Source organism: Sebastes umbrosus, chromosome 15 (assembly GCF_015220745.1).
Source record: "Sebastes umbrosus isolate fSebUmb1 chromosome 15, fSebUmb1.pri, whole genome shotgun sequence".
NCBI classification, from domain to species: Eukaryota; Metazoa; Chordata; class Actinopteri; order Perciformes; family Sebastidae; genus Sebastes; species Sebastes umbrosus.
Window position 1 is genome coordinate 13936770 of NC_051283.1, and position 24518 is coordinate 13961287.

Consider the following 24518-nt stretch of genomic DNA (forward strand, 5'->3'; position numbering starts at 1 on the left):
AATTCCTAGTGTAAATCTCTTACACCTGGCAATAAACACAATTCTGATTCTGATGTCCTTGCATACAGAGTTAGCTTCTTTTTTCTTTTCTTTTTTTAACAATGTCTTTATTGTTTTTTTTGTTGTACAAACATCAGCATTATTAAGCAATTTATTCAATACAGGATTGACTTTAACAAACATAACATCCCCCACACACCCACCCGTTTAACTTTTCCCTTTCTTAGAGGGCCAAAATCAATATACAGCTTCACAGTATCAATCAGACAATTAAACAGTTAAATGGTACTTATAACAAAATGAAGATACACATAAACATTTACACATAACAAAATTTTGTCACACTCCCAAATGCAATGTATAAGTGTTCCTTGAGACTCATTATATTTAAAGCTAGTGTCAGGTATATTACTGTTATATTTACTCAATTTGACAGGGGTTACATAAGTCATAAAAAGCACAACTATGAAAGTAAAACAGCGTATTTGAGGAAAACTAAATTCAGCATATTAAAAAAAAACTATTGCTGTTATCATGTCTTTGTATAAAGAGTTAGCTTCTTTTTTTTTAACAATGTCTTTATATTTTTTTTGTTATACAAACATCAGCATTATTAAGCAATTTATTCAATACAGGATTGACTTTAACAAACATAACATCCCCCACACACTTACCCGTTCTCTCTTAACTTTTCCCTTTCTTAGAGGGCCAAAATAAATATACAGCTTCACAGTATCAATCAGACAATTAAACAGTTAAATGCACCTATATTATTATATATTATCAGGACCAAAACCTCACGCCACAAAAACAGTTTTTTTCCCCATGGCGGTGGGGCTCTCCAACAGCCCATCCGCCCCCCTGTGACTGTCTCTCCCTCACATACACACTACTGCCCCACCCCCCTGCCGACACTGACTCTCCCCCTCTCTCAATATTTGCACTATCTGTTTACATCTGTTTATAGCTTATTTTGTAAATTGTACATTTTATTTTATTTATTTTATTCTTATTTTATTCTACGTTTTTTTATCTATTCTTTTGTAATTATACTGTTTGACTGCACCAACAAAGCCAAAGAGAATTCCTAGTGTATACCCCTTACACCTGGCAATAAACACCTTTCTGATTCTGATTCTGATAACTAAATGAAGATACACATAAACAGTTACACATAACAACATTTTGTCACACTCCCAAATGCAATGTATAAGTGTTCCTTGAGACTCATTATATTTAAAGCAAGTGTCAGGTATATTACTGTTATATTTATTCAATTTGACAGGGGTTACATAAGTCCGCATCAACCAGTTGTATTGAAGTAGCTTCAAATTAGTGTTTTTCTGTTTGTGTCTGAGCCTCCTTGCAGACTATATGTTCCAATTATTATCTGAGATGTCCTCCTTTAAATCCACCCTCCATGCGTCAAGTTTGGATATTGAGGTCTCCTTAGAGCCAGATGCAAGCCAGCTGTATATTAATGAAATTAAACCATTACTATTATAGCTTTTGGTAATAATTTCTTCAAAGGATGAAAGTGCAGGAATTACTGACTGGTTCTGCATAGAGGAGATAAAACTTCTCAATCACAAATATTTAAAGAAATGCTTCTTTGGGATGTTATGTACTAGAGATATTTCCTCAAAGGTCATTAGAACCTCCAGAGTTAGCTTTTTAAAGCAGAAACATATTACACACTTTATTTTGAAGACAAAAAAGTCATCTCATTTCCGGTGTTGCTATGATAACTTTACTAGCCTGGTGTTGTGATCTTCAGTCAGCTGTCTCACAGACTCATTTCCTCTGCTCGTTTCTCCTCTTGGCAGGTTGTTTTATCGCCGTCCTGTGTCCTGGAGGGGAACAGAGAGACCTTAACTTCTTACGTTTGACCACAGGATGGCAGTATATGAAATACATTGACAAATTAGCCAAACATTTTTCTTTTTAAAGCAGGAAAATACAGCTTTAAAACATAGTATAGCATTATATATACAAAAAAATGACACTGTAGTCACACTTTTGCAGCTGTAATTTATTGTTATTAATTGTTTTTTATTTGTTTGTTTGTTTTATTGACACAACAAACATGAGTTACTTCTTTATTGTTTTCTTCCATTTACATGCATGCATCTATATATTGTAATTTTCTTAATGAATTGTATATATGTATATCTATGTTTTTGTTTTTATTTTGTTCTTTTTTTAAAAAAAATATTTATTATTGAATTGACGCTTTGGCAATATTGTTCACCTGACAGTCATGCCATTAAAGCAAATTCTTCCATTTACATGCATGTTCTTTTTAAATATCTTTATATTGTAATTTGCTTAATGAATTGTATATATATGTATATATATGTTTTTGTTTTTATTTTGTTCATGCCAATAAAGCAAAATTGAATAGAAAAATGTAATTGAGAGAGAGAGAGAGAGAGAGAGAGAGAGAAAGAGAGAGAGAGAGTAGCACATATGAAGAAATTAAGAAAAAATTCTTTACAAAAATTAAATATAAACTCCAAGATTTTGATTCCCTCTCTGACCAAAATAAAATACAACATCTACTTGGAGAAAATAGTGTCATCGCCATAGAAGCTGCAGGATATGTCAGCGCATGTCACAGCCTAAGAGACAACCACAACAACAACACATAATAGATGTAACTCACACTCTGCCTTTTATTTACTCCTCTACTTCATGTTTGTTTGGGGTTTTTTTTGGTTGTTTTTTACATTTATCCTTTGATTGCAATATATTGTTATTAATTGTTTTTTGTTTGTTTGTTTTATTGACACAACAAACATTAATTACTTATTTATTGTTTTCTTCCATTTACATGCAATATCTATATATTGTAATTTGCTTAATGAATTGTATATATGTATATTTATGTTTTTGTTTTTATTTTGTTCTTTTTTTCTTTTTTTCTTTATTATTTAATTGACGCTTTGGCAATATTGTTCACCTGACAGTCATGCCAATAAAGTAAATTGAATTGAAAAATTGAACAACACATAATAGATGAAACTCACACTCTGCCTTTTATTTACTCCTATACTTCATGGTTTGTTTGTTTTTTTGTTGTTTTTTTTTGTTGTTTTTTACATTTATCCTTTGATATTGCAATATATTGCTATTAATTGTTTTTTATTTGTTTGTTTGTTTTATTGACACAACAAACATTAATTACGTCTTTATTGTTTTCTTCCATTTACATGCATGTTCTTTTTAAATATCTATATATTGGAATTTGCTAAATTAATTCTATATATGTATATATATATATATATATATATATATATATATATTGTTATTTTTTAAATTTTTATTTATTATTGAATTGAGGCTTTGGCAATATATTGTTCACCTGACAGTCATGCCAACAAAGCAAATTTAATTGAAAAATTGAGAGAGAGAGAGAGAGAGAGAGAGAGAGAGAGAGAGAGAGAGAGAGAGAGAGGACTGCTTTGAGAGGAGTCAGTGCCATTATCAGAGATACAGATGCGCTTTAAAGTCGACCTTACATTAACTTACATGTTGAATCTTAGCAACCACAGGTTAATTGTGTGTTCCCTCCACTGTTACCTCTTGATTAGTAGCCCCTATTAGTATCTGCATAACCCGCATGCTGGTTGGCTGAGAGACAATCATCCCATCTCAGTGAAACAAACTCGCCCTGCTGCCACAGCGAGGAGGAGGAATAAGAGGAGGAGGAGGAGCAGGAGCGCGTCGGCTCTGCACACACTACTGCTTTAATTTTGTCAAAGAAGAAGAGGAGGCTGTTTGACAAAAAAGAGCCGACACGGACTGCAGCAGGAGGCTTGTAGAGGAGGAGGTGGACCAAGTGCAATGATGACGGGCAAATCTGTGAAAGACGTTGACAGATACCAGACTGTCCTCAACTCTCTACTGGCGCTGGAGGAGAATAAATTCTGCGCTGACTGCGAATCGAAAGGTAGGTTGATTGTTACCCAATGTGTTGTGTTGTGCATGGGCATGAATCGACCAGTCTTGCTCATTTACTACGCTACAAAAATGCGGCGTTGCATTCATCATCCCTCGACCAATTACATTGTACTATGGTGCAAGACACACATCCTCACAAGGCTGGAGCATCTGGAGCATGGCATGCCAGCTCACCCCAAGTAATAAGGTATATAGCAACAATAGATACAGATGTTATGAGAAATACCTCTTAGGTTTTTTGTTCATAATGAGATTGGACAACTTTATCACACTGGATGACATGTGTAAATGAGCTCATTAGCGAGAATTACTCCAAATGTTGGCACCATTGAGCATCCCTGAACCTCCCATAGGGGTATAGCAGACTATAGAGACATAGACATATGGAGACATCAGGAGTCACCCTGAACACACTGTTCCTGCAGTATGAGTGCAGATGGATGGGGGCACAGGGAAATCTTAACAAAAGGGCAAACACATTATAATTGTAATTATAGGGAGGCATTGTCAAGTCTGTCATCCTCTGTAATTAGCCTAATTATAGTGTAATAGTTACAGTGAAGTTAATTAGGGAATTGGTTGTAGTGATGTCATACTGTGTATTTTTTGGGATGCTGGTATAGTATTCATATGCAATTGTTGTAAAATGTATTATATGATTATACTGTATAAGAATCACCACAGTTAAGACACCCAATTGTATGTGTTTGTGCACTCACCCTCCAGTCTGTTTGTGACCTCAGTGAGGCCTTGAACTGTGTCATCAGCTATTTGCTGAACCTTTTTTTGCCATGTTGGTGTGTATACATGGCTGTTTTGGTCACAAATATTTGGTCACAGTTTGACACTGAATCAACAAACTGATTCTCCAACCTTTTGTCTGCATTTTGTTTCGGGATAAACTGTCAATGAGTTGATGATAATGAGTGTAAAATGCTCAGAAACATATGGCACTATAGATAAAGTGTCATACACACACAAAAAACAACAACCAGCGTTTGTTTCCAGAGACAAACCTCAGGTGTGAGTGAACAACTCTCCTGTGTCCATTGTAGCTGATCAGGCTATTAAGTAGGCGTTATCAGTCGCTAAAAGCCTCATAGATGTGGGTCAGTAGGGGCCTACCACACCCAATATTAGGTATTATCATCTATTCACATGGTAGATCACCGAAAGAAGGTATAAAATGACACGACGGCGACCTCTAGCGACCATAGTAATTATGACAGGAGCAGAAGCGGAACACATGACTTTCACCCAGGAGATCGGAGTTCGCATCCCATGTGAAACCAACAGTGTGTTTGTAGTTATTATAACCCAAAACACGATGTTTTTCCGTTGCCTAAAACTAAAGAAGTTGTAGTTTTGTTGCTTAAACCTAACTGTTTTTTGCCTCAACCTAAAGAAGTTGTAGTTGTTTTGCCTAAACCTAAAGAAGCCTTTTAGTTTGTGTTCAAAAGGTGACGTTTCTTTCACTTTTACAACATGGTAGGTGCAGTAGACCCCGACTTCTCAGACCCGGAGGTTGCCCACCATGTGAGTCTACCATGTAAATAGATGATAAAAACTACTAGTGGGTGTAGTAGGCCCCTAATGACCCACAACTATGGTGCTTATAGCGACTGATAACTCCTATTTAATGGCTTGATAACAGTCGAATCGGGTGTCCATTGACAATAATAGAAAGTTGTTACATTCTTTTTCGACAGAATAACTTGTTTTCTCGCAGGTTAAGTCATGTTTTATCGGAAACTTAAAAAAAAAAATGTTGTGCTGATAGTCTGTTTTAGTATTAGCCCATTTGGTACCTGTATGTCCTAGATTTCAAACTGATTCTGATGTAACTCAGTGGCACGGCTGCTTTTGAGATTGATAAGCCTCTCCATACCATGTCAAAGAAATGATTTAACAGGGAAGCTGCGTGTCACTTTGAAACGGCTGCCACTGCTCCCACCTCTTTCATAAACTCTCAAGTGAAGGCCCTGAATGCACGCAAATCACTGCAGGCTGTCACGCATGTGGGGGGACACCCTTTTGGATTCTTCGTGAAAACTTTATGAATGATAAGCAGCTTCACATATTTAACAGGGATTAAGCTGTATTCTGTAGTGCTGCAATCGGATACAGATCTGTGTTTGCTTCCTAATTAACAGACACAGAGATAGACAGAGAAACACACAAATGGACTGGCAAACAACAGCAGGGAAATCTGATGTGTACTAAGCACACACTCAGAGTTAAAATCAATACGTTATGGTAGCTTTTCTCTGGATTAATGTGCCGGGCTGTGTCAGGACAAGGGGAAACATTTCTAATGTGTAGACAGGAGCACTCAGAGAGCTGGTGCAGACAGACAGATTTTTTAGTGAGCTAACCTTCGTCTCAACGCTCCCACTCAGTTTAAGCTTTTTGTTCATTTGGGGCCATCACTATCTGGGTGTTCGTTCCTGTGTCTCTCTTTGTATTTCTTAATCGCTGTCTGCCTCTGTCTCTCTGCTCATTCACAATACTGAGTCTGCATCTCTTCCAAAGAGAAGCTGCCAAATGCAGGTAAAAGTGATCTGGGGTGCAACAAATATTTCATAAGAAACGAACACTAATTGGGTTAAGTGGTTGCTGAAAAAGAAAACAACTGTCAAATACAGATGTAGAGAAAATGATTTTTTCTTTGGACATTCAACCTTACAAACAGTAACATAGATACAAATTCATTACCATAGCCTACAATTAACCTGTCTTAATTTCAATTTCATTTTTTAAAATTTGACATCACTGTATAAAATGACCTGTTGTGACCTCTCATGAAACTTAACAGCCACAAACTAGAGACCTAGAGCATTCAGAGGATGGTTGGCTTTCCTAGCTATATTGACAATAAGGGGGTTTCTGAGCGATTTACAGAGCAGAAGTGCTCGCCATCTAATAATAATAAAACAAATGCAATTGCAGAAGTCTCCAAAGGTCAAAAATTTTTGATACCAAATCACAGCATAGCTTTTTTCTATTGTGTCCCTCAAGGTCTCTGTGTCTTAATGTGGTATTTTGGAGGAATTATTGATAATTTTTATCAATTCTCGGTTGGTAAAAAATGGTTAAACTTAGCACCAAATCTGTGTAACAAATGGTATAAACCCAAAAATTGCTGCAACAACTTATGAGACATAAGTGAGCATGTGAATGGCCATCACATACTTCCATCATGATGTTCTAAACCCTTATACACATTCACAATTTATTTTTAATTAATTAATTCATGTTTATTTCTGATATGACTAGTACATATCCTATAGCCTTGGCAGATGTCTGCGACCTCCGAGTGCACTTCTAGTTTTATGATAGATTGTTAATTTATTCCGTTTTTTTGTCTGTTTTCTTGCTTAACTTTCCTGTTAAAACACAAACATCCAACTTCCCCATTCGATGTGAAATGACGTTTACATTAAATCTTATCTTGCACACACACACAGTTCATTCACAGTACATAGACAATGGCGAGAATTGTACAGTGCTTCGTTGAGATGACATGTGATGTCAAGGTCTTAGATCAAGATCTTGGATTCAAACCGGGGACTTCACCGTGAATGCTTCCTTTTACAAAACACGTTTTTGTTCCAGAGCATACGGCCTTTGGATGGTCTTTTTTTTAATAAGATATAAATAGGACTGCAGACGTTGGTAGACTTCAGACAAAACACACTTGTGACTGTTCAGAAGTCAATTTAAAAAAAAACACTCTGTGATCAGAGCTCATCTAAAAGACGTGGCTGTTCTAAGACTAGACTACAGGCGTCATATTTGCACTTTTGTGGACCGAATCACGGACATGTGGAGAGAGAAATTTAGATAATTTATGTTTGATCGTTGTTTTCTTTGATTTGATATCTGTCACATCACTTTTTGTTTTTCCTCGCATTCTCAAACATGCGGTTGTTAGGCATGCCTGCACATTGCTTTTTTTGATCGGTGTGACTTCACTGTGCAACAGACTGGTCTAATTAGACTGCAGATGAGCTTAGGTGTTAGGGGAGAAAATAGCAACCACACACACACGCGAGTATGCTGAAACTCTAGCTTTAAGAGAAGTGACATTTCTTTTGATCATTTAGTGGTCTTTTATTATAATCTACAGCGTGTTTTCTGTCAAGTATGCAAAAAAACATTCTGCATTTATTACTGTAATAACACTTGGCTCCATACTGATTGAAAGGTCACACGTCACTCTCATTTCCTTCCTTTTTTTCATGTGACTATGCCAGTAAACTGACTGTAATACAGGCTGATGCTTGAAAAAAAGGTACCTGATTAGCACTTTTCCTCGCATCTATAAGTGTTACTCTTTCTGTGCATTAGATGACAAGCTCACGCTCTCACAACACTACACACGTGAGCACGCACATGTGCACACCTTTAGAGCACATGTCCCCACCCCTTCCTTCTCTAAAGTCAGGCATTGTGACCATATGGCTTGTGTTGAGGTTCGGTCTAATCTTGTTTGCTCTGACATAGATTACTGTGCGTTTATCACCTTCCCACCCTCTGGGTTATTGAAGAGGAAGTGGCGAGATGTGTGGAGCCAAGTGCATTTGCTTACACCAGCACATGGAATCATACAAAAACACATTAACGATGCTATTAGGTCATCCCTATCTATGCTCTCTGTGCAGACACTGCAGCAATTAAATAATATCACTATAGCTTTTTGCAGTTTAGTGCCTGTACTACCCAACTTCCTGTCTCTCTTTTTCCTCTGTACCACATGACCTACTGCATTATTTTTGTACCACTTCCACAATGTGACAGTTCTACTGTAAATCCTCAACGCTGTCAGGAAATAATGAAGAGATGGAGGGGAGAGGGCGAGGCAGGTGCATAATGTAGTCAACACTTCTACCTCTGGCTTCAGTTCGGTCTCAAGCGGCTGCATATGTGTGTGTGTGTGTGTTTGTATAAAAGCCTCCCTCCTTTATTGTCTCCATTGTACTTGTGTTTACGTACACACCGGGCCCCGGTTGCCGTGGAGATATCACCTGGTGAAATCACGCCGTATCCCTCCACCACCACCTAGCCCCCACCCTCTTTCATCCTTTAATCTCATCCAATCAGACGCCAGCAGGGATTTCATTTGAAACAAGGAGGTGATTGGCGGTTTGAGTCCCCCTGGTTGGCAGAGAGTTCAGAGTCTCACAGTACCAAGGAGAGGGTGGCACCGTGGTAAGAGTCTACAGTATATTATTGTGTGTATACACTACTGCCATGGCCAGATTAACCTGCTAGGGGCCCTGGGCAAAAATAAGCTACTGGGACCCTATTAGCACCCTCAATCCTCCCACTCTGTGTGCAGTGTGTACATTTTTTCTAGAATATTAGGTTCCAGGTTTGCTGTGTGGTATTTGGACTATTAAGCATGTAAGCACAGCACCAGCTGAAGGTCTTAAATCTAGATTTTGACACAGAGCCCCTCTATAAAACAGAAGATGAGGTAATTAAGTAGGACCCCCTTAAAGGGATATTTCGGGTGTTTTGAAGTGGGGTTTTATGAGGTACTTATCCATACTAGGTGTATTACTTACAGTAGATGACAGTCGGCATGTGCGGTTCTGACAAATAGAGCTACCGCTCAGAATGACCTACCAACACGATGTGCGCATGTGCAGTGTGTTTCCGAGACAAATTAAATATTCCAGAGGACACGCCCATAACTTTACCTATATAAGTAGTAGGCCATTCTGTTAGATATTTCGTACCTGAATGAGGTACTCTACTTAACATTTAAAGATGTTCATGAGACTAGTCTGACAGGATGAGCTATACTTCTGAGCGGGTAGCTCTATTTGTCAGAACACCGGCACGGGAGCAAAGCAATGCTGTGGATGGGAGCAGAGGCAAAACAACTGAAAGTGAAACTAATCTATACCCTTCAAAGCAGGCAGACACTTTCAGTTCAGTTCGCTGTCGGAAAATATCCTGAATATAGCATACACTTAAACTGATAGAGATTTTTTCTAGGTTCTTTTAGGTGGCTAAAATAAGTTTCGCTGACGTCCCCATCCACAGCACTATATTGCTTTGCTTCCATGCGGTAACTCCTGTCTTTTTCTCCAAACTGGTGGCACGCCGACTGTCATCTACTGTACTGTAGGTAATACAGTGACTATGTATAAGTACCTCATACAACCCAACTTCAAAACACTCAAACTATCCCTTTAAGGTCCTTGTCATGTCTTTTAATATCGTGCTTTTGTGGTGTATAGTCACATATTCCCAAATGAATGAATCAAATTACCACACAACAATTGCCACACAGTGAACCTTTGAGGGGCGGGCCTGGCAGCCTTGGCCTCGTTGATAATCCAGCCTTGTACAACTGTTTATAATAGATAAACACACAAAAAGTGTAATAAGGTCAAACATCAATCTGCTACCTGGAAATTGCCTCCTCGCTGTACAGGATATAGACAAAATGCTAAGTACAGTTTACAATAAAATGTGACAGAAACAACAACAATACACATTCAGAAATGTAGCAGGTATGGTATTGTGAGGTTATTGTATTGTGTCACTAGCAGTATCATTTATAGATTACAGGGAATGATAGTTATAAATGATAAAACATTTATATTGTAGTCTGAAAAAGACTATAAAGTTCTCTAACAGCTGTACAAGAGAAGAATCTAAAGCGTACAGTGATGGAGTGTCTTTTGATGTGTAACCCATTCAAGCCTCAGTGACTCACCTGCAGTGATCACAGTCGTGACACTCGCAGTGTAACACAGATGGTGGGTGTGTATTAGTAAATTATCAATATGGGTCCATCTGCTTAGCTCAGACTGGGACTGGGTCACTGGGTGGCCTCAGGGTTTCTGGATCGGGTTAGATGCCGAGGGGCTGGAGAATGGGACCAGTGTGTGTGTGTGTATACATGAGTGTGTGTTTGTGTAGGAGGGCGTAGGATCCACTGATGACTGAGGCTCTGTGGCATTAACTGGATGCGTGCGGAGAGCAACGTTTATCCTTGTGGGATATAGGCTAATGAGCCATATGCACCTGCTTATGTGTATGTTTGTGCAAGTCTGTGGGTGTGTACATAAATACATATGTTTGTGTGTGTGTGACATGTGCACTTATAGGCGTGTCAGAAAAACACCCTTTGGAGGGAAGATGTTAATGTGTTAATGTATGATTCTGTTAATTAGTTTAGTTTAAATGACTTTATGAGAAGGAGGGCATCACATACAACAACAAACTTAATGTCAAGGATACAATAATGTCCATTTTTTTGGCACCACAGAACCTAAATGAACATGTATCCGTGTTGGTGTTTGAGATACTTAGGGGCTCTTCTGTTATAAATATGACGTACCACGCTGAGCTGAGCTGTTGGACCTGTTGGAATTGCTTGTTATGCCAGACCTTTAAAGGCATAATTGAGTAGTAAAAGCAAGCATGCTCTGAAGCAGGAGAATTGGCCACGAGTCTTTGACTTCTTTTATCAATTAAATTAGCTTATCTAGCCAAAAACTTAGTTCTGTTGTTTACTTTCCTCAGTCTTTAATGCTATGCTCTCTCATCCCAGATTACTGTAAGGCAGTGGTTCTCAACCCAACATATTTTAGACTGGGGAATGTTTTTTTACATTACATCGCCTGTACCAGTGATATCATTTGCCTTGGAATAGATTTTATTTAGTGTGTTTGTGAGAGTCAACGTGTGCATGCACTCTGACGGGGGATTTTTGGTGAGTCAGGGAGAGAAAAAGTCTTAGTGTTTCACACCGTAAGTAATAACAGCTAGCCTATAGTGCTAGCTGTTAAAACTAAACAGAACTGTCATCACAAACAAAGCATTATTTATTTAGCCTACATTTATTAATCAGAACATTCACAATAATCACTCAAAATCAACGTGGGGGAGGCACGTAGAAACAGCTGTTTAAGCCGGACGGTGGGGTTGCGAACACCGACCTGATTATTAGGGGTGTCGTGAAAAGGTTGAGAGCCACTGATCTAAGGCAATACTATTGTGCTGTTAATGCATCATAGTGGTTTGTATTGCTCCATTTCCATATTTAAGATGATTAATATCCTCATAAGTTTGATAAATGAGAGAAATTCTTCCCAGTTGAAGGTTACCGTCCAGGCAGTCATTGATTTCCATTTATTTCTGTATGAAATGAAAAGCTATTAGCAAGCTCTTAAGTTGTATAATTCTTCATCATGAACAGTTTGTAAACAAATCTTTCGACGTTTGAAGTTAAATCATCATTATGAGGTGTTGAAGTTCACTGTTCCAATTTTACCATTTTTGTTAAAATTTCCTCTTATATTTGTTCGTAGCCATCATTTGTTCTTATTTTGTTAGTGCCCATTGATTTCTGGGATTCATCAATGTTTTGTTAATTATGTTTTTCTCTTAGGAAAGAAAAAACTGCGCAAAGCACTCTTACCAAGATAAGAAAAAAACATCTTCACATTCCATAAATTGTTTGTCCAACACAAGGAAACATTACTTCTAAATTTGAGGAACATAGGAAAAAAAGCCTGAATATCATATATCAAATTAATATTATTATATGTTTTAAAGTAATTATAATGATTGAATTATCAACGTGAGATTTGTGGGCTAAAAAAATACTATTGGTCCACTGATCCCAATTAAGACTATTTTTTTAAGACAACTTGACTTCTCTTATTTATTCTCTTAAGAGAATATTTAAGAGACTGTTGCTGCATGAGTCCCAATGTAACATTGACTAAAATGTATGCTATAGGTAGACTTGACATTTACTATGGTAGATTACACAAATCAAGTAAAATGTACTTATAAACTGTAGCCAATAGTTTGCTAATAATAAAATGTGAATCAATGGCAACCTTGAAGGTGAACGAAATGCATTTAAAATCTGACTGAAATAGTATAGCATGCATCCAAAAATGCAATATCAATAAAAAAAATGTAAATTACACACGTAAAACTTGCAGTTACTCTGGTGTGGCCCTTTGAATTTAACATTTTATTCAAGGAAAGGATTAAAGCTAGAAGTGCACTAGAGGGAGAAACATTAAAGGTGAGGAGTTACTAAATGAATGTAGCCAGTAAAAGGTCCTCACAAGTGTTGTACTCCAAATACATGTGTGTGTGGGTGTGAGTGACAGAGAGGTTCATTATAGATCTGTGTTTGCACCCGCTCACTGCTCGTCATACCCCCTGTACGTCCCAGCAGGCCATCAAACAGCTGAAGTCCACCATTTGATGACTATAAAAATCCCCTCTTGTTTGTCTCTGTTTTTGGCTCTCGGTTGTGCTCTGCCTTCTCCTCCCCTGATGTGCTTCAAGCTGCATGTTTGACAACCACAACCACACTCTTTTTTTGCCAGGAGATGATTCATCAATCTCCTATGCAAACCCTCTACTTTTGGGTAGTTTGCCCTATAAAAAAACTGGACTGGACAGACTTATTAGTCAAACCTCAATTATACCTCAAAAGAAGGTGTTCTTTGATTCCAAAAAGAAAAGAGGACGTTTACTTAACTGTGGAGAAATGTACATTGCAATGCAAACCCTGTAACACAGAGTGTGATTTGTAGAGACTGCTTGTCCAATCTTTCCTTCCTTTTTTTTTTTAGAAGTCTATTCCTCCTACTCTCTCTATATCTGTTCAAAGTACCTGGAGGTGTGCATTGTTGCTGGACAGACATGCTGTATATGGGTTCTTACTCAAGCACCGCATTGATTAGAACCAAAGAGGCTACTGTGACACAGTGTGCAGGTGTGATTCACTTTAAATAACTAACCTTCAGCTCCGTCCTGCTGCTCTGTCCTGCTGCTCCGTCCTGCTGCTCCGTCCTTCTTGGCTCACCTGGTCGGCACACTCCCGTACACACCTGAGCACCAGGACTCCAAACAGTCATAATACCCTGTTGTAAGCAGATTAGAGTCACATTGTGCTTACACCACTGGACGCATGAGCACACACGGTTTGGAAAGAAAAATATGGCAGTGTGTAATTTCAGCCGATTAGACTGTTGTCAGGCTATTAAATAGGCGTTATCAGTCACTATAAGCCCCATAGATGTGGGTCATTAAGGGCCTACTACACCCACTAGTAGTTTTTTATCATCTATTCACATGGTAGACTCACATGGTGGGCAACTTCCGGGGTCCGAGAAGTGAAGCCAATGTGGAAGTGCCTTAAACCTGCATTCTTTCTAATATCCAGCAGGGGGCGACTCCTCTGGTTGCAAAAAGAATTCTGATTGTATTGAAGTCTATGAGAAAATGAGCCTACTTCTCACTTGATTTATTACCTCAGTAAACATTGTAAACATGAGTTTATGGTCTCAATCGCTCGTTTCAAGTCTTCTTCAATGCAGCATGATGTTCATTTAGTAAATTATGGTCCCATTTAGAGTCAAATAGACCATAAAGCAGGATATGCTTTTGGGCGTGGCTACCTTGTGGCTACCACAGCGTTGTCCGGTCTGGGAGTTGTCCGTGTTTTCTTTAACTTAATCCTTTCACAGTGTGTTTTCAGTTCATGAAAGATAAATGTAACATTTTAGTTGCCTAAAATTTTCTTATTTAGCGTTTAATCGGAATACACCCTCTCGTGTCACTTCTGGTTGCAAAAAAACAAGATGGCGACGGCCAAAATGCCGAGCTCAAGGCTTCAAAACAGCAGTCCAAAAACCAAAGGGTGATGTCACGGTGACAACGTCCACTTTTTATATACAGTCTATGGGTAGATCACTGAAAGAAGGTATAAAAGAACACAACAGCGACCTCTGGCGACTGTAGTAATTCTGACAGAAGCAGAAGCAGAAGTCAGGTGCTGTAGTATAGACGGTGTGAAACTCCATATGGGGTGGAGGACATGATGGACGATAAGTGTTTGTGTTGCCTAAACCTAAAAAAAAGTTGTAGTTTTGTTGCCACAATCTAAAGAAGCCTTTTTTGTGTTCAGTTTTACAGTGTGACAACAAGCAATGTGTTGTTTTTTAAGTTTTACCCTCACTTTTACAACGTAGTAGGCCCCTACTGACCGACATCTATGGTTCTTATAGCGACCAATAACACCTATTTAATGGCCTGATAACGGTGCTTGAGAATAAAGACAAGGGATCACAAAAGTCATTAGGATAGATCATCTATGAACTATGAATATCTTTACCAAATTTGACCAAATTTTGGCAGTCCATCAAATAGTTGTTGAGCTATTTCACTAAAAACCCAAATGTCAAACTCATGCTGGTGCTATGGGGCAAAGGCAGTCAATAGGATTCATTCTCTGGGCACCATGGATATCTGAACCAAATCCAATAGCTGTTGAAGTATTTCAGTCTTGACCAAAGCAGTGGATCAGCAGACCAACATTGCCACCCCAAGAGCCACGCCACTAGTCTGGTTAAAAAGAGATAAAAAGTCAGTACAATATGCAACGTTGGCAGCAAAACCCCAGACAGTTAGGGTGGAGAATGTAATAGAAAGGGAGAATTAGAACTGAGAGCGAGAGATATGGACGGACAGGGGAGAGGAGGAGGAGGGAGGCAGCGGTGGTGAATGAGAGAGATAAGAAATGGCGGCCAGGACACAGAGGAGAATTAGAATAAGGATGAGAAGGGCAAACTAATTCCCGCGTTGAGGGAGTTCAACACAATTGACAATCTCTCTGTTTCTCTCTGTCAGTGCCAATGTTTACAGCGGTTAAGCAGGCTTTGCAGAGTAATTCTACTATTATTAGCCGGCATGCTGCAGCCAGACAGTCAGGGTGATGGACATACTCCGTCTGTCTGGTGTTATTTGCTCTACTTTTGTTGGCATTTTTTGCCCATTGATAGCTTTCCTTTTCCTAATTTGAAAATGTAGCCAACGCTGGGGTACAGTAATGTAGTTTTAGGGTAATAAGCTTGTAGAAAAAGGGGTACACATCTTGGAATAATGAGGTTCATGAGCACAGCAACATACTTATACAGTAGGGGATTTGAAAATGTAGATTGCAAACTAGGCAACCCAAAGATTCATGAAAGATGAGATATAGTCTTATCAGAGTCATCACAGAGATGTGTGCGCAGCTAGGGGGCAGAAAGCACGGCATGTCTAGCAGAGCCAAGCTCCAAAGCAGAGATAACAAGGAAAAGATGGATTGAAAATGTTAAATATTCCGAGGGGATCATATGTCTTTACTAAAAACAGAAAGAGATTGTGGATCCAGGTCTGATCGGCAAAAGCATTCTAGTCACACAGCGCTAGCAAAGCAGCGTCTGGTCATGACGAGCTGTCATGATCCACAGATCGATAAAAATGAAGTGATCAACAACAGGGTGATCGACCCACACTCTAAGGAAATATTTACAATACATATTTAGCGACTATGCCTTAAAACCTAAAAGTGATGCAAGACTTCGTTACGGCTCTAAATCGCTGTAACGTTGCTGTAACGTTACGTAAAATTACACTTATGCCTGATCTAATGGTACACATTTCATAACAGATGATAATAATAAACAAATCTCATACCAATACATCCTATGATAACGGTATGTGGTGGTCGGACTCTGCCGGGGTCTGGTATAGTCAACAAGAATGTACAAACAATGCAAAATCTATGTTGATAACAACGGCTGCCAAAGCGGTTTTGCCCCCTGAATGCGCGCACACCGGGTAATGTTGTATACAAGAAACCCATCTATGACTTCTTTCTAATGATGCAAACAAAACCTTTTTAGCATTCAGGATACAACCAAGACAAGAGGCTACTCTTTGACTCTCCACCCAGACAGTGATTCCGCAGCAAAGAGGAAGGTTTTGCATGTTTTCTCTCCTGAAACTTCCTCTTTTATTTGCATAGAATGGCCTTTCTTAAAAACTGCACAGACGGACAGGAGAGGCCAATGGAGAAATCGAAAGCTGCTCTTCCATCTAGTGGTGTACAGGCCACAGTGCATCGACTTGTAAGGCAAGGTTGCAAGCAACGGAGATGAGCGGAGAGGCAGAGGGTGGTTTGGCCAACTGGAGTGAGCGAGGGGAGGAGGAGCAGAAAGAGATGGAGGAAAGAGAGGAGGAGGAGGAAGAGGAGGGGCAAGAAGAGAGGGAGATGTAAGGCGAGATGGGGAGAGAAGCACCAGTATTCTCTTTGAAGCTGACTGTATTCTCTGAAGAGGACGGTTGCATAATTTCAGCAGAAAAACAGCCTGACTGTGTTGTTTTTTATTCCCCCCTCTCAGAGTTGTCTGTTCAGGAAAAGGATCCCTGACAGCGAGGCACCAACAACATGATATAAACCTATAAAGCATGGGGGTGAATATGGGGCACTCAAACGTAACCATTAAGATATGGCAGCAAGATGGACAAATGGCCCACTCAGATAAGCACGCACCCACACACACAGGCTCATGACCACATGAGTAATCATCCCTGCAGGTATCCAGAGTGTGTGTGTGTGTGTTTCTGTTACTTTCTACTCCCCCTCGCTCCTCTCAGTCTCAGTTATGTAGGCTAACTCTCCTATTGGATCCCATTATGTGTCAGGACACCGCATGACTTACGCTGGATTAGATGAGTTCCCAGCTGAATTCAAACTCATAATTGAATTTCAGGCTTGTCTTGCTATAATTGGTCTAAAATGAATGAGAGTTTTTCTCATCATTCTTCACCCTGCTTACTCTACATGTCTATTATACTTGTAGATTTTTGTTCTGTCACTCAAATACTTAATCGTCCCCCTCTAAAGACCCTCTGCTCTAAATATTAAACCCTATACCTTCCTCTTCTCTGCCAGGTCCAAGATGGGCGTCCTGGAATTTGGGCATCTTCATCTGTATCCGCTGTGCTGGTATCCATCGAAACCTGGGGGTCCACATCTCCAAGGTCAAGTCTGTCAACCTGGATCAGTGGACCCAGGAGCAGGTCCAGGTCAGAGGTCACACTACGCAACCAAACATCAAGATGGGGAAATTTAATCCATGTTAATGTGCGACACACTGTTCATAGTTCTTCACAAATTATTAATGTGATGCAGTATGCAATGACGGTGTTCACATCAAGGTTATAATAGTTTTGAATTTTCAATTAGTTTTTATTTTATTTTAGTTTTGACTTTTCAATTTAATTTTAGTTTAGTTAGTTTTCAGAGTATGTTTGCTAGTTTTCGTTTAGTTTCAGTTTTTCAGAAAGATTTAGCTTTAGTTGTTATATATTTAGTTTTAGTTTTACAGTAGTTTTAGTTTTTGTTAGAGCCAGGTATAATGTCTCAGATGTAGCTACATATACATACATACATACAAAATACATGGTTGGAGAACTGTAGAGAAATGGCCATGATGTTTAATGTTTAATCTGTACGAAGCAATTGTGACATAGCGTCATCTCGTGGAACGTCCAGACAATTTAATTTCTGTGGTTCAATGTCACGAGAGTTGACAGAAATTCATGCCGTCTCCTTTTTTTCGGTAGTGATATAGGCCTATTATTATGGAGGATTACAGCTGCCATTAAAATAAATAAATAAATAAATAATATAAAATAACAAAGAAAGAAATGTAGATATATAAGCCTCAATTATCAAATAAATGTGCAGGTTAATTTGAAAATCAATACATTCCAAAAAACAAAAACTAAAAATGAATTGACATTCATTTTTATTTTATTTTTATTTGTTTTTTAACCAGGCAATATTGTTTGAGTTTAGTTTTTATTTTGTTTCAGTTTACTAACACTATTTTTCATTGTTTATTTTCATTTTGGTTTCAGTTTTAGTTTACTATAATATCCCTGATCTGGACTGTCAAAACGTACAACAACCAGCACAAACCCTATACCTATAGAGTGCTGCAGGGATGATGTAGGCCAACCAGGAAGTTAGCATCGCCCTGGGTTCCCTCGACAAACAGCCAATGGCATTTTTCTATTTGCTTTTTGTGCTAATGCAGAAAATAAGCTCTGTGGCAAACACACGTTTATGATACTTACACGTTTTGTTCAGCAAGTCATCGCCAGAAGTAAAAAACTAACGTTGAGCGTGAGTATGATGACGTTTAGTAGACTCATTTAGCCGCCTCTTATAAAGACATGTGTAAAAGTGGTACACACCAATGCTGGGGTACAGTAATGTAGTTTTAGGGTAGTAAGCTCATAGAAAGGGGGTACATATCTTGGAATAATGAGGGACATGAGTACGGCAACATACTTATACAGTAGGGGACTTAACAGGATAAAAGTTATCTCAGGCAATACCAGTTTATGTTCTTTGGATTGATTACATTGTGGGGGCTCTTCCTTATAGTATTGGATGAAGTACAATAAAAACAAATGCTTTTAGCTTTTGCTTGTGGTAGTTATTAAGTAAGATACCCAAACGGAAAAGCAGTTATACAGATATAGCTGTTAAAGAGGGCCAGCTTTAATGTCTTAATGATTATATTTTATTTCTCCTTTCCACTAAAATGCCCATTATTAATCCCTTGTTCCTCATAGTCTTATTTTCTGCGACTGTACCTCCGTTTAAGTAACAGTAGGAGCCGGTTATTTTATTGGTACCTGATTCATACAATGAAAATACACTGTCAGTCGTCGGTTGTATTATAAATAGACTTTTTTTTAATCAGAATCAGAATCAGAAGTACTTTATTGATCCCGGATGGAAATATGGGCGTTAAAGCTGCTCTTATATAAACATATCAAATGTAAGAAAATATAAATAAAGGAGTATGTAACATGTAAATTATGAACATAATGCTACAAGATAAACATAATATATTAATAATAATAATATAAGAAATATGTACAAATATTTGCATTACGATGTGCAATATATAGCATATAACCACAGTGCAAATAGATAAATACAAATTGTTAGAGACGTGGGATCTATTAAGTGTGTTCAATATAAATGCCAGAATGGTATAAATAAGAATATTTCTTGAAATGAACAGTATAAATGCAGTATTAATGACAGAGTATTGCACAGTTTAATTATTGCACAAATTATTGTACAGTTTTAATATTGTATTGTAACAAAACCTTGTGTCAGAAATGACCAGTTGTTGGATAAATATTTCCATTTCTGACAGCAGGATAAATAACAAAATTTGGAATTTGTCGACAGAATAAACAAAACATTTCTGGTTGCTTCAACTGTGTCGGTCTGGGATTTTAAATGACATACTTGTTCACTCACAGTAGAGGACGTAGACACTCTCTCATCAGTATGCAGCTCACTTTGTCAGGGTCTGATAGTCAAAGACAGTCAGCATTATGCTTTTTCTATCGTCAGCATCTTTTTTTTCTCTTTTCTCTACATCCACAATAAGAATTCACACTATTTTATTAGCAGGACTCCCCCACACACGATAGAAATAGCAACCTGTTGTATTGTATCTTTACTTTATAAGACTGCTTAACAATATAGTGTCATTGTTTTGGTGTCACCAGTGTGTTCAGGAGATGGGAAATGCCAAAGCCAAACGTCTCTACGAGGCGTTCTTACCTGAGTGCTTTCAGCGCCCCGAGACAGACCAGTTCACAGAGCTGTTCATCAGGGACAAGTATGACAAGAAGAAATACATGGATAAGGTCATTGACATACAGATGCTCAAGGTGAGTCCACATACACATAGAGAGAAAAAGCTTTGTGCTTGTGAAAAAAACGTACTTGTCTCGTCTCTCTTTATCTACCACCGTCACGATACTCTTGAGCAAGGCCATTCGTCCTGGAGTGTCTGCCTAGCTCAAATAAAACCATTTGTTTTCTCTGTACAGAAAGAAAAGAGCTGTGACAATATACCCAAGGAGCCAGTCGTGTTTGAGAAGATGAAATTGGTGAGCGCTGGCTGCATCACAGCATTAATAGAGAACGTAAATTGTTTGATTTTTAACATTAAGCTGATGCAGAGTGAGTGAGTGCATTAGATTGAGCAAGTAAAAGGAAGACTAGGGAGCTAAAGAAAGAAGAGAGAGGGTGTCAGTCAGTGAGGAGAAGGTGACACGAGAGGAAGCGAGCCTTCAGCCAGCAGGAGGAAAATGGGAGTAACTGTGCTGTTCTGACCGGAGGGGGAAGGTCATTTTACCGCCAGGGAGTCTGGAGAAAAATGATTCTTGGATTCAAGCTCATTTGTCAATGCAGACATATCGCATTACTTGTATCGACTTTCTCTGTTGTGACAGAAAAAAGATATCAGCCCCAAGACAGATTCCCAGTCTGTCACAGATCTGCTTGGATTAGGTATTGCACCTCACACACATGCACACACACACACATTTACAGCATAAGAGAGAAGAGAAAGTTATAGAAATAGACGGGCTAACTGTGAATAATCTTGAATAATCGTAACCAGGCTTCCATCTTCCCTCTATTAGATGCCCCTGCTCCAAGTCCTGCAGTGTCTAATGGTGGGGGATGTGTTCCAGACAGTAATAAGAGCCCAGCGGTGTCCAATCCAGCTCTGGCACATTCTGCACTGGATCTCTTCAGCTCCCTGCCAGCACCCTCCTCTGCTTCCTCCATTAAAACCACGGTAACACACTGCACATACTATATACACTGTCTGCTCTCCACGGAACCCGCCGTGTTTGTAGCCATGCTAGCGGCGTGGCTCTAGGGATGTGCAATGTCGGTCTGTCCAGACTGAAATATCTCAGCAACTCTTGGGTGGATTGACATATAAGTTTGCACAGACATTCACGGTTTGCACTAGGAGGATTTCGTCTGACTCTAGCGCCAAAATGAGGTTTGCATTTGCGGTAAAGACTGAAATGTCTAGACAACTATTGGATGAATTGCCAATGAATACAGACATTCCTGTTGCTCTTGAGTTGTAATAACTTTAGTGATCCCCCGACTTTTCATCATCAGGGGCTAGATGCACAAACTTTAAGACTAGTCTTGGCCTTAAATTGTCAGGTCTAGTCTAATTAAGCCTGCCTGTTGAATAAATATTCAGATTGACTTAATTTGAGGGAAGGAAAGTTAGCCACCTCTCCCCATGGCTAAGCCTGAGGGAGATCTTTTTTTAGTTTTTAGACAACTCTTTCAACTGTTTATCTGTTACCTTTAGTTATTTTTAGCTAACTATTTCAACTGTTTATCCATATTTTGGGGGGATTCTTGTACCATATTCTTGAACTGATTCTGAACGGCTTTAACGGTTCTAATAACCGTTGGATTTATGCTGTTTACCTTTTCTGTTATCTTCTCCCATACTTGGTGTGGTGTCTCTGTTGCATCCACCAATTTTTTCTCTTCTGTGAAGTGTCTTATTTCACCCATAATGCATTGCCCGATAGCCTATCAGTGTTCCATTAGTCACAAATAGGGAAGCTTTATGCAACAGGTAAATGAAATTATCTTAAGAGTCTGACTTAAAGTTATATTCAAGACAAAGACTAGTGGTCTATCTTTATGCAACTGGCCCCTGGTTAAAATTTCAGTTTGTCATTTATGACCAAATGCCTCCAAAACATTCATTCCCATCAACCTCAGTTGTACTTTGTTTACTGATGATTAGCATATGTTAGCATGCTAATAGGCTGAACTAAGATGGTGAGCATACCTGTTAAACATTAGTATGTAAGCATTTTCATTGTGAGCATGTTAGCATGCTTAAGTTAGAATGTAGCTCAAAGCACCACTCTTAAAAGCCAATAGTGTGTATGTAGACTTAACGTTGTTTTAATCTGCCTTTGTAGATGCCATTTGCCCCTGTTGTCACCCCTAATTCCCAGCCAACATGGTTATGTGGGCCCCACATGGGTTATGCTGGGGGTACCTGGGTACCAAGTGGGTATGGGCCCAAAATAGGCAGCTTATCTGGGGCCCACTTGGGTCAACTAATGTGGGTTCTAGGTGGGTCACTAATGGGAAATTAGAGATGGGTTTTGGTTTATGTTACCCAGATTGGACCCAGTGTTTTCCTGCATGAAACCCACAAGGGTAATTGGCATGGGGCCAACATGGAAACTGTGGACAAACCCACTTACAACCCATATTTCAGCCCATGTAGTCCCCATGAGGTACCCACATAGAACTTAAAGCTGGGACCAAGATGGGTCTTGATGGGTATGTTGCCAAGTTGGGGCCAACATAACACCCATTGTAATCCTGCATGAAATCTATGTGGGCAATTGACATTGGGCCATTATGGAACCCGCGGACATTCCCATATAGGGCCCATTTTTCAGCCCATTTACTAGTCACATGGGCCCCACATACAAATATTGGCTGGGTTGTATCCTTCCACTGTTGATAACCTTCCCCTACCTTCTCTCTGTGTTTCCAGCCTGTTTCCAGCTCCATGCCTCAGAGCAGAGTGACTGCCTCGGTGCCTGATAACCTCAGTCTGTTTCTGGGTCCGGCCTCCAAAGCAGAGGAGGGCACTGTCAAGAAACTGTCCAAGGATTCTATTCTCTCCCTGTACGCCTCCACTCCCTCAGTGCTCGCCAGCAGTAGGTCTGCTCACGGTGAGAACTGAAGAACCTTCTCTCAGATGTTGTTTTCTCCATGCGTCCTTAAGTCTTAATTCAATGGGTGAGTTAGTTTCATCAAAGAGGCTTGAGAATCAGCATTATTAATTGGCGCGATCTATCTGTGATTATTTCCAGCTGGCTTGTACATGAACCAAATGGGATACCCGACACACCCGTATGGATCGTACCATTCTTTAGCCCAGGCAGGTGGAATGGGAGGTGCCATGATGACATCACAGATGGCCGTGATGGGACAGCAACAGAGCAGTCTGATTGGAGTTCAACAGAACAGCATGATGGGACAGCAGGGTGTCATGGCTCAGCCTAGTGGCGTTATGGCGCCACCCTACATGACAGGGATGACCCAGGGCATGATGGGACAGCAGCAGGGTGGGATGATGGTACAGCAGCAGCAGAATGGCATTATGGGACAACAACAGAGTGGGATGATGGTACAGCAGCAGAGTGGGATGATGGGACAGCAGCAGCAGCGAAATGGCGTTATGGGACAACAACAGAGTGGGATGATGGTACAGCAGCAGGGTGGGATGATGGGACAGCAGCAGCAGAACGGCATTATGGGACAGCAGCAGAGTGGGATGATGGCGCAGCAGCAGCAGGCGTACGGAGTGCAACATGCCCAGCAGCCACAGTGGAACATTAGCCAGGTGTGTGCATTATTAGTTTTGGACTATGAATTTTGAAGATAGTAAAAGTTCTGTTAATAACAAAAATGTGTTTTTTGGCTTTCAGATGAGTCAGCACATGGCCGGCACGAATCACTATAACACCAACGGCATGACGGGATACAGCAGTCAACAAATGGGAGGCTCGGCAACTCCAAGCTCAGCGCATATGACAGCGCATGTTTGGAAATGATGTCATCTATCCAGGAAGTGATATAACGCCAATAACCCACAAAAGAGAGGGGGGGCTGAGCTGTATGAATCTGTGGATCAGACTCTCCAGAAGACATTTTCTAATACAAGGGAGGAGGAAGAGGAGGAGGAGACAGGTGTGAAGAAGAATAAGGTTTGGGAAGCCACTACTACCTCTCTTTCTCTCTCCTCTCTGCCCATGCTTCCTCTTCTCGACCCATC

General features: G+C 39.6%; 1 protein-coding gene across 2 annotated transcripts; it reads left to right on the forward strand.

Moving 5' to 3' along the window:
* The first annotated feature begins 3450 nt into the window (after positions 1–3450).
* smap2 (small ArfGAP2) lies at positions 3451–24518 on the forward strand. 2 transcript variants are annotated; one of them, XM_037795536.1, is made up of 10 exons: positions 3451–3952; positions 17738–17871; positions 20389–20553; positions 20716–20775; positions 21121–21178; positions 21313–21470; positions 23232–23412; positions 23554–23961; positions 24013–24086; positions 24172–24518. In XM_037795536.1, exons 1-10 carry the CDS (start codon positions 3847–3849, stop codon positions 24295–24297), a joined length of 1470 nt encoding a protein of 489 aa, XP_037651464.1. In that variant the 5' UTR covers positions 3451–3846; the 3' UTR covers positions 24298–24518. The 2 variants fall into 2 exon arrangements, with proteins under 2 accessions (XP_037651464.1, XP_037651463.1); XM_037795535.1 differs by having other exon boundaries at positions 23554–24086.